General features: G+C 39.2%; 1 protein-coding gene across 1 annotated transcript; it reads right to left on the bottom strand.

Annotated features, from left to right (window-relative positions):
- Positions 1–624: 624 nt before the first annotated feature.
- ccr7.L (C-C motif chemokine receptor 7 L homeolog) lies at positions 625–8200 on the bottom strand. The gene is given in 3 exon segments (NM_001097725.1): positions 625–2578; positions 5684–5733; positions 8076–8200. Coding segments are annotated over 2 exon segments (1077 nt in total). The 5' UTR covers positions 5699–5733; positions 8076–8200; the 3' UTR covers positions 625–1516.
- Between the last annotated feature and the right edge of the window lie 2851 nt (positions 8201–11051).

Here is an 11051-nt window from a genome sequence, read left to right as displayed (position 1 = left end):
TGATGGTAACTGAATCCGTAGTGACGTCAATCTAATTGGGTTAATTTGTAAATGTTTTTTATTATTAGACTTAAGGTATGGTGATCCATAGTATGGAAAAAAAAAAACATATCCAAAAACATAGGCAGTCCAGATAATAGATCCCATATCTGTAACACTGGAGAGGGGTTTATAGAGCACAAAACCATTCAATCTCACAATAATATTGAATACATGATTATTATGTAAGGCAGCGTCATCTTCTGGCTGTTTGTGAGAAGACACCCAGTTTAAGAGACGGGATCTATCAGCATAGGAGGAATGCAGGTTTCTTGTGCTCAGGGGTGTAACTATAGAGGAAGCAGACCCTGCGGCTGCAGGGGGGCCCGGGAGGTATAGGGACCCACGAGGCTCTAATTCATATACAATTTCAATAAATATTGGTAAAATAGTAAAACCTTTGGGTATGTTGGGTGGACCTAAAATTAATTTGATGTAGGGTCCAGTAAACAGACCGGCCAGACGCCCTAGGAAACCTGGTGGCTGCGGAGTGCGCGCATGCGCAAGTTAACGGGTCCGACAGGCCTTTTCTTTACAGGTAAACTAAGAAGAATAAGCAGATAATAACAATACTCCAACGTTTGGTCAGAGAGTTATGGATTCCACTTTATTTACAGGTATTATCATGATATACAAATACATAATATATTCATATTAACACTTATTTTCTATTAATACTAAACTAGTTAGGAGCAACTAGGGAGAAGGGCAAATCAAATTTTTGCCTTCCTCCCAAACCTTGAGAATAAGGGAGTTTTGTTGCAAGACTAAAACTGAAGCTGAGCTAGCAGCATTATAATAGAAACAAATAAAACAAACAGGAAAATACCTTTACATTCATCTCTTAATATTTTTTAGGCAAAGGCCATATAGAAGGCTGCTAGGAGAGCATTAGAGAAAAAAAGGAGAAACAGGCCAGTATGTTCATTTACAGGTACACACACACACTGCCATTGTAAGTAATTGCATTTGCTTTCATATATATCACAAAATTATGTTTATTATAAATAAACTTTATGGGATGTGTCAGCTGCACTTGTAATAAAAGCTATGAGTTGCTTTGCAGCTGTTGTATAATTATATCTTACATATTTATGACATTCAAGCAATCTGCATAAACCCCCCCAAAAATGAAGTTTGCAACATATACCAACACCCCACATGGAATTGCCGAACATATCTCTGCTGATCATGGCATCTCATGGGTACAACATAAATACAATCTGTATTGCTGAAACCATTGTACAAATACATAATCACTATGTATGTACCAAACAACTTTGTCTAAGATTATTTTGGGGGAGCTTGCCCACCATATATACTTGACAACAACATTCTTTTCAGATATTAACTCTTCATTACAAGTTCCTCTAAAGGAGCAACCTTTTCAATCTTTCCCAGTAGACCTTGTCACACAGACTGTCAAAACGTAGAGGGATTTCACTAAATAATATGCAGAAGGATTCTACAGAAATTCTCATGGAGAAAAGGTGGTGGTTGTCTCTGTGTCCATGGCGAAAGATGTCCTCTTGCTTGGCTTGGTTGATGACCATTCTGTAAACTTTTCATGGCTCAGGCAACCAATATCCTTGAAGAGCTTGCACAGGTCATTCCTAAACTTAATTCCAATAATGACATAGAGGAAGGGGTTGAGGCAGCAACGGAGGCAAGCAAGGCTATACGTCACGTCGTCGGCAAAGTCCAGATTCTTGCTGGTGTCACAATCTGTGCTGTTATTAAGGGTCCTTATCAACATGACGCTGTTGTATGGAAGTTGGAAAGTGACAAAGACGATGACGATAGCAATGATAACTTTAATGGCTTTGTACTTTTCAAAATTGCGTGCTTGAAGGAGCTTTCTGATGATCATGTAGTAACATGAAGCCATTATGATCAAAGGCAGGAAAAAGCCAAAGAACATTTGGGAGATCTTCAACTTGGAGCTCAGGCTCTGAATGTTGTCAGAAAATATAATGCACATGCCCACCCCATGGTTGTCCTTCAAGCCGCTGTAAAGGAGCTCGGGAATGGAAAGCAAAAAGGCAAGGACCCAGATGCCAAGGCTGGACAGCTTGCTGATCAACACCGTCTTCGATCTGTGACGATGAGCTGATGGAGCTTGGACAATGGCGAAGTATCTCTCCATGCTGACGCACATGAGCAAGAACATCCCACTGAAGAAGCTCATTTTGTAGAGGCAGTAAATTATCTTGCACATTTCATTGCCAAAAACCCAGTTCTTTGCAACACTCACTGCCCAGAAGGGAAGGGTCAGCAGGAACACAATGTCCGCTATGGCCAGATTGAGCATATAGTAGTCTGTCCCAGTTTTCAGCCTGTTAAAGTACAAGTACCTGATCATGACCAGTCCATTTCCTGCAAGTCCCACCAGGCAGATGACTGAGTACATCGCGGGCAGGAAGGCCGAGCGAAAGCTTCTGACATCGTCTTTTTGACAGACTGTCGGGAAGCCGCCATAATCCATGGTGGAATACTCCATGTTGTCATCCATGCTGACATTGTCTTCACCTGTAGAATACTGATCACAGACAAGAGAAAAATTTGTTATAAATAATGTGTTGCAAGTGAATACGTTGATTAACCATAACTGAATGCAATGTTGGGTGAAAACTGCTTGTGGGATTTTTATCTGCTGCATCCCCAGTGAATAATGCTACAACTGTATGTCCACATGAAAGTAGGACAAGCAACAAAATGTTGGCAGTATACGGTCAATATTCTGGCCAAGCCTAGTCTGCAATTTTTCATACAAACGCAGCATGTTACTTCAACCGAGGCAACAAAGGGGTGAAATACACTATCTAGAGAAAAAAAGATAACTAGGGTTTGGGAAATGCGTGTGTGTGGTTAAGACAGTATTGTATAGTGTAAGTGGAGGAAACTCTGCATTATTTAATATACTCACTGTGCTGCATCTCTTACAGAACTTCACCCATAGACCACATCCTGCCTCACCTGGAGACATCTGCTCGGCTCATATTAAAAAAAGGGGAGTTGCATTCTTGGCTTTGAATATTTCCATATTGGACATGAACATGAGCCATACTAAACTACTCAATTATTGTAGAAAGAGTATGATTTTAGCATTTATTTTATATATGTCCTTAAAAAATATGTGCTCGAGGTATGGAGTCAAAAGCCCAACAGCACATCCAAAGTTTGTTGGGTTTGATTTGGTTCCTCATACGCAATTAGTGAGTGAGGCAAAATATGTCAAATAAAACACTCGTGGTTTTTAATGGCTTTCCCCTTGCTTAAAAGTAAAAAAAAGACTTGAAAGTTGTTAAGAAGAGATTATTGTATAATCACATAATAAATGTGAAGTTCCCCTTTATTCATTCACTACAGTGTGCATGTATGTTGATATCAATGACATAAATGTGTGCTAATTGTTTGGGGATAGTGAATTATTCCCAGCATGCAAACACCCTAACCACTTCCATATTCTTCAGCCTGGTGCGCAGTCCCCATCCCACCAACATCATTGGAAGGACAAACAAGGGCAATTCCAAGTGGGAGATCCCCTGCATTGTGTTTTGACACATTTAAACAAAGGGGATCCCCCAACTTGAAATTGCCCTTGTGTAATGATTGTTTGTCCTTTAATTGTTTGAGGACCCATAAATGAACAACAAGTAGCGGCATGTAGGACCCTGGCTTGTTTAGTTGTTGAGGAGCAATTAAAATATATGCAAGAGTGCCACAGCATGCCACGTGATAGCCCTCATTTGCATGTCTCTGCCACAATCTCTGATTGCAGTTCCAACAAGACACTGATTCTGTGGTTAAAGTCTTTGAGATGCTCGGGGCACGGTTCATTTTCTCAGAATTGTTTTTTTCCCCATCTTTAAGTATGAGTGAAGAACAGAACTCTGTGTCTTTGTGTCTTTTATCTGCAAAACAAAGTTGTCCCTGCTCAAGATCTGCCCTTTGTATAATCTTGCAGTGCCACAACTTCACTCAACCACATCCTGTCTCCCCTGGAACCTGTTCCTCAAGTGAAAGGGACGGAAGCCACTAACAGATTGCATACTTATTTGCCTTAAGCAGCTGCTATTGAATAGTACAGACTGAGCTTTGGACACTACAGGACAGCAGCACTTCAACAGGGGGCATCCCAATGGGGAAAGCAGCCTCAGCAGCTCTTTGGGGGCCCAATGAGATGTCACTGAGGAACCTGACCAACTTGGCAGTTTCAATAAGTTTGTGTATAAACATAAAAAAGAGATGGTGAGCACCAATATCTGTGATTTGTGATCAAAACATAATGAACATGATTTATTGAAGTCTCAGGGAAATAAACCTTAAAACTAAGAGACCAACGAGGTGATGGTTACCAGGACAATCATTTGGAACCTGTAGAAGCAGTTACAGGCACATTTACAGACACATTTCTATTGGGTGGACCTTCTGATTGCTTCCCTTGGTTGTTATGAAAAACCCTATGTATTCCCTAATGTGTTTTTGTATAATTCATGGAATAACCCTCATGTACATACATAAACTCTATTATTTTAGTTTTAATCAGGTGCTGCATGGTGGATGCCCATGTTACCTTGTTCTGGGCTCAAGATGTTGACTTGGCTCATTTGTGAATAAAGAAGTTGGGTCATTTGCAACTTGCTTTCATTAAATGGGGGGATCCAGAGGGAAGTGAACATGACAAAACTGTAAGTCACTTTCCATTCTGCTTGGAATTGTATTTCTTCGGGGTGCCAGGTGGCTTAGTTCGGGATTAAACTGCACTGACCACAAAGTCATGAAGTGAGATGGACCATGCTGGCCATATGGACCTTTCCTTTCCAAGAAACAACTATCCTAACTAAAGCTCATAGGATATGTGTAACCACATTTTAGCTCATTTATAGACTGAATAAATCCTGAGCCAACGTTATGGATGCTGAAAATGGATTCACAAGTAGCTTATGTTTTATAAGAACATGGACCATCATACTTTTAATAAGAAGCAATATCAGTTGTGACTTTAATTGGCATTTAACAAAGGATGTGTATTTTTATATCCTTCTGTCTGGGCGTAGTCTTTCCTTCACCCCAACATAAGGTTTGAAGAATGCGCCCCAACACCGCAGAACAAAGCAGCCATAGAAGGTGGGGGGAGGAAGTGGTGTACTTTTCTTATTATGCCCTCATAACAAAAAAGATTTGGTTTCAAAGGAAAAAGATTATTCTGTTGTAGCTGTAAGTGTTAAAGGAAGGTTGTGTAGGACAGCTGAAAAAAAAGAAATAGGTATTTGATATTGGCAACACACAAGTGTACTCCTCACTCTTGAAAGACCAGGGTTTGAACTTGCCAAAAATCAGAAGGGTTTGCCAGTGGCCAGGCCCCTAATAAGCCCCAGCCAAAGAAATTTCCCATCATACCTTTCTGCCCATAATCATATATAATACCTTTCATATATATTCTGCTTATTGTTATGGCAGAACTGGTCTAATGACGAGCCTCTCAAAACGTGTCCTTCTTTGTTGCTCCCCCTCCTTTCCCAAAGTTGTTCTGCCCTTTGCAGGTTCCTCTAATGTCTGCCCCTAGTTTGGGACATGTTAAACCTTCCCCCAGTTATTTTGGTGCATCAATACTTAATTATCATCTACTGCTTTTACTTACCTGAAGTATACTCATGATAATAGGGACAATGTGAACGATCTTTAGGAGGCCTAGAAAAGCAAAAGAGAAATCTATTGAACGTTTGTTGTTAAAGGAGATCGTCATTGTAATAGTGATTATAATGACCCCTTAGACCCAAGAAAAACTGCTTTTTCATTATAGTTGGATCTTCATACCTTAAGTCTACTGGAAAATCATATAAACATGAAATAAACCCAATAGGCTGATTTTGCTTCCAATAAGGATTCATTATATCTAAGTTGGGATCAAGTACAGGTATGGGACCTGTTATCCAGAATACTCAGGACCTGGGGTTTTCTGAATAATGGATCTTTCTGTAATTTAGATCTTCATACCTTAAGTCTACTAGAAAATCATCTAAACATGAAATAAAGCCAATAGGCTGGTTTTGCCTTCAATAAGGATTAATTATATCTTAGTTGGGATCAAGTACAAGCGACTGTTTTATTATTACACAGAAAAAGGAAATATATTTCAAAAGTTTGAATTATTTAATTAAAATGGAGTCTATGTAAAACAACCTTCCTGTAATTGGGAGATTTCCGGATAACGGGTTTCTGGATGATGGATCCTATACATGTACTAATAATACTGTAGCTGTAGTTTTTATAATGATGTTTTAAAATGGATACACTCATATGTTTTATAATGACTGATAATGATGAATATTAGAAAATATATTTCCCTGCATTGCTCATATTCTTGATGATATAAGACAGAAAGAGATAAATCTACACTTCCCTTTCCCTCACATACCCACATACAGATTCTCAGCACTCGCTGTTTTCTCTTTAACCCCTGACAACTTTCTGTTTCGGTGAGTGTATCACTTTTTTTCCATTCAATGAACCGAACGTTAACATTTTTAAAAGAAAAGAAAGCTATGAAAGAAACATGAAAAGGAGGAAAAAAAACATGTTTGTCGACTAACTGCTTCTCAAGAAAAATGTTTGCTTTAGAAATCCCCTGATAGTAATTTCACAATGTTCTCATATGAGTGGCAGTTACTAATTTGGATTTCATCTGCTTTGGCTGACTGTAGGGGTCAGCAATTATTCCTTGGCCCAATGGAACCTGGTTTCCTTATAAACAACAATAAAAAGCCCCATAAATCTCAAATTTTCTGTCTATCGTTGTATCATCAAGCACTGATTTATTTTATCCCTAATCACACACAAAAATATGAATTCCCAAATCAGAAATAGCTAGTTGCTAGTATAAGAGTTACATGACTTTGGTCCCACAATAATATTTTTTTACACATTTAAATAATAATAATATTATATCAGTCCTATTACTCTAAATAACTCACAATATTGCCTCACAGTGTAGCTTGCAATCTAATTTCCGAACTATAACCACAAACAATAGTAGAACTTACTTATCTAATTTCTGTAAGGCAGCCACGCAAACACAAGTCAATACCACAAGAAAACCATGAACCTACAGTACAAATACTGTTCTATGCTGGACTTTGTGAAAACTCAGCCTCCATGTGGATTTGGTCTTGATCACAACCCAACTCAAGACCTCAGAGCCTCAAATCAACATTGCTAACCACTGAGCAACGTGTTCCTTCTGATATTCAATCTGCTAGGGTTCCTTTTCCAAGGCTACCACATACCATGTACTGGGATTCTGAACGATGAAGCAACAATTGGTTCCAGTGAAGATGAAGGCATGGCTTGAGACAAGAGTTGTAGGGTCTTATATTAAATGTAAACGTTAAGCTCATTGTCCTCTACAGAACTTCATATATCCTAATACTCCTTTGCTATCCATGGATCCAGTCTTATGATGTTTATAAACTGCCTAGAAAATATATACTGGCCAGATAACGTAGATCAACACCTTCATTAACAGATGGTGATCAGAACTCAATTGCCTCCTAGAAATCTTCACCTGGGTGAACACTTCTTCCTACTCAATATTGCCAAAAATCTTCCATCTCAGCCACTCATCTATGCCCTTATCTTATCCCACCTGCTACTAACTAGCCTCCCACACTCCCGTCTCTCCCCACTACAGTCTTACATTCTGCTGCTAGATTTCTCCTCCTCTCATCTGAGGTAGAACTAGTCCCTCAAACACATGGACATACTATAAAGTGAATAAAGTCCATGTAGATTACAGCAAATTCCTCCTGTTTAGGAACAATTAAGAAGATAAACTACCCCCCGCCCCCTAAAAGAACAGATTGTGCCCATCTAACAGTCTCCTAAGTAGTTATTCTGCTCAGCCACTTTAGCTTTTAAATGATTTGACCCAGCTTTTACCATAACAATAACCAAGAAGAGAGCTTTAAATGTGAGATTAAACACTTTTTGTAACAGCTTGACCTCTAATAAGGGTAAAAGAATATATAACTTACCTGTGAGCTGCCGTGATGATTGGCTTTGACAGGAAGCTTGAGGCGAGTGTAATTGTCTGTAAGTGGTTGTGTGTGGATTGCTGAGAGATGTGTGTGTGGTTGGGGAGGCTGTGTCTCATGTGAACGGGAAGAAGTGGCAAGACTCATTTCTGTACATGCAGGCAGATATATATTATAGGCACGTTCTGGGACGTCCCTTTCTACATCAGGTGTTTCCTGGGGTAAAATTTTAAAGGAAAACCACACCTAAAATGAACGCTCTCCAATGTAAGAGGGGCACAGACGGCTTGCTTCCGCAAAATAAACCTATAATTCTTGTCATTTTATGCTCTTGTTGAGCAGCTGGTCCTCCAATTTCAGAGTTAAATAAGTGTTTCCCTTTATTTAATACTAATAAACATATGAGTCAGGGGCAGACATGGCTAGTAATGTAGAAACAGGATAGGGGTCCCACAACCATGAACTAATGTCCTAACATTACCATTTTATTTTTATGGATATCGTATCCCTTTCTTCCAATGTTGCTGCCCTATAGTCATAGGGAGGAGGTAGATATGAGAAAAGCTTTTCAGTATGGGCAGGTATGTAATCTTTTTAAATTAAACCAGATAGAATTTACTTTCATCTTGTAATATTTATTGACCTATTGTTGAAAACATGTCCAAGTAAGATAAATACATATCATACCGATTGCCAACTTTGTTCCCCTTGGTCTTTTTGGACAGAATTGGTGCAAGGTAAGTAATCGGTCACTTCTTATTACTGTGTAAGGTCAGATATTTTTAGTGTTGGACTGGGTACCGGAGGCCCACCACCAGCCTAGTGACCACCTATATGTATTCCTAGGCATGCACATACATGCACCCTTGTCTGCCCTGACCCACCCACTTCTAGCTTAGACCTGTCCAAAACTGACGTGCTGCAATCTCTTATATAGCAATGCCTGGACCATCCATGCTTGACACACATGAGGCAGGACAGGTGACGGTATATAAGAGAGAGCAGCCGTCGGGTTGAGTTGGGGCAGTTTGGGCTGGAGGAGTGCAATACATCTGTTCAACCTGCAAACTTGAATGAATGAATTTTTGCAACAAAAACATATTTAGGGATCTATTTATAAAGAGAGAAGTAGCACTCAATTAATACTTCACTGACAGCAATTTCTTCCTATTTCCTGAGACGTTAAAGCTTATTTTTTTTGTTAAACTAGCAAAATTTCATTAAAATTCCATTATATCGATGACATTTCAACAACCTCAGCCAGATTTGGGAAGTAAAATGTAAATATAATTTTTTTTTATCCTACCATTATTAATTTGACCAGCTCTAAGCTGGTGACAAACTATTTTGTTGGTGGGTTAATGGTCCATGCATGGTCATCTACTACCTACAGAAGTCAACAAGATGTTTCTCTTGGCTCCTATAACTTTTGACCTGTAAGACACAATAATGTTTCCCAGCAGGGGGGTTACACACACAGTCAACCAGCCATTCCCTTAAAATAAAAATGGTAGGTATTAGGAGTTTGGGTGCAGGCTTGTCTATGGGTAGCCGTTTGGCGACCTCTTAACCCGATATGCCCATGAAAGGCAGTTCGATATCAGGTTAATCCGATCGTTTGGCCCTTTTACAATGAAGCAAATGGATGCCAACAGGACGAAGACCTCATCCACTACCCGATGTGGTCCTCGATCGTGTGCCCAATCGATATCAATGATATTGATTAGGGAGACTCGTCGGAACACCCCATACACGGGCAGATAAGCTGCTGAATTGGTCTAAAGGACCTGAATATGGCCACCCTTAGAAGGTGCATTTTTGATGGCTTTGTAAAACCTGATCCACCTCCTCTAACAATGTTATTTTGAATCCCTAATGCATATGCCAAAGAGCCACTTGAGGGCTAGACATAGCTAGCAGTTTGGGTGTTGAGAATTTCAGGGTGAAGACCACTGGTATAAAAAACAATGAATACATTCACATGAATTTAGAATATTTCACAATCTTGGTAAACTTTTGCACTCCCCAGGCTTGGGGTGATCAAGAAGCAACATTGTATTACAAAGACTGTCAGGTCCAACCCTCAACAGCTCTTCACTTGTGCCTGTGAATCTCAAGGGCTTCTTTAAAAATAATTGTGAGATTCTTAAAATAATTATGACTGTGTAGTTCTTCTAATAGTGTGGGGCCTCCCTGGAGTATTAAAAAAACAGAACTGTGAAAGTTTTCTACTGCTGAAGTTTCGGGCTTAGTTTCCTTAAATTCTTAAATGTCATATTTGCTATTTATGATTGTATAATCTGGTGTTTACTGATCTTAGTAATAAAAAAAGTTTGCAAGGTGTTCAACGCAATGCAGCTGAGCAGCTCCCAAACATGCTTTATTATGGTCCATATCTTCAGTTCTTGTTTCAGGATCCTACAAAGCTGAACTCTAAATGGCAATAATATTAAAAGGCAAGTAAATTCCCTTCAACCCATTGGCTAGAAATGGACAATGTCAATGAAAACACCACTACATGGCCTTTAGGTTTTGCTTTAGACCAACAATGCATTGTATCTTTTGCAGCATTATTTTTCAGTAATCTGTTTAATCTTTGTTTCCTTTCTAACTAATAAACTTTCTGTTTCAGTTATTGAGCGTCACAGTGGAAATGCAGTCGTGTGACTGCCAGTCATGCCTCACTCATACCCTTTGGTTTTTTAACTGGTTCATGGTCGAGTAAATATTATTAACTCACTCTTAGAGTCTCACTTTGGTCTGTCCTACGTCAACACAAGTGTATGGAAAGGATGAAGGAAGAAAACGAATAGCTCCATGGCTTCATATGCCGTGGAGGAAAAAAAAAAAAGAGTTTCCATTGATACACAAGTCTATAATGAAGGATCAGTTGCCCATATTTTGACATACTAGGACATTTACCCATGGAAACCAATAAGATCTTCACTTTCATTTTCTAACCTGTAGTGGGCTGTT

The sequence above is a fragment of the Xenopus laevis genome, chromosome 9_10L (assembly GCF_017654675.1).
Source record: "Xenopus laevis strain J_2021 chromosome 9_10L, Xenopus_laevis_v10.1, whole genome shotgun sequence".
Lineage (NCBI taxonomy): Eukaryota > Metazoa > Chordata > Amphibia > Anura > Pipidae > Xenopus > Xenopus laevis.
This window is presented reverse-complemented; position numbering and strand designations above follow the sequence as displayed.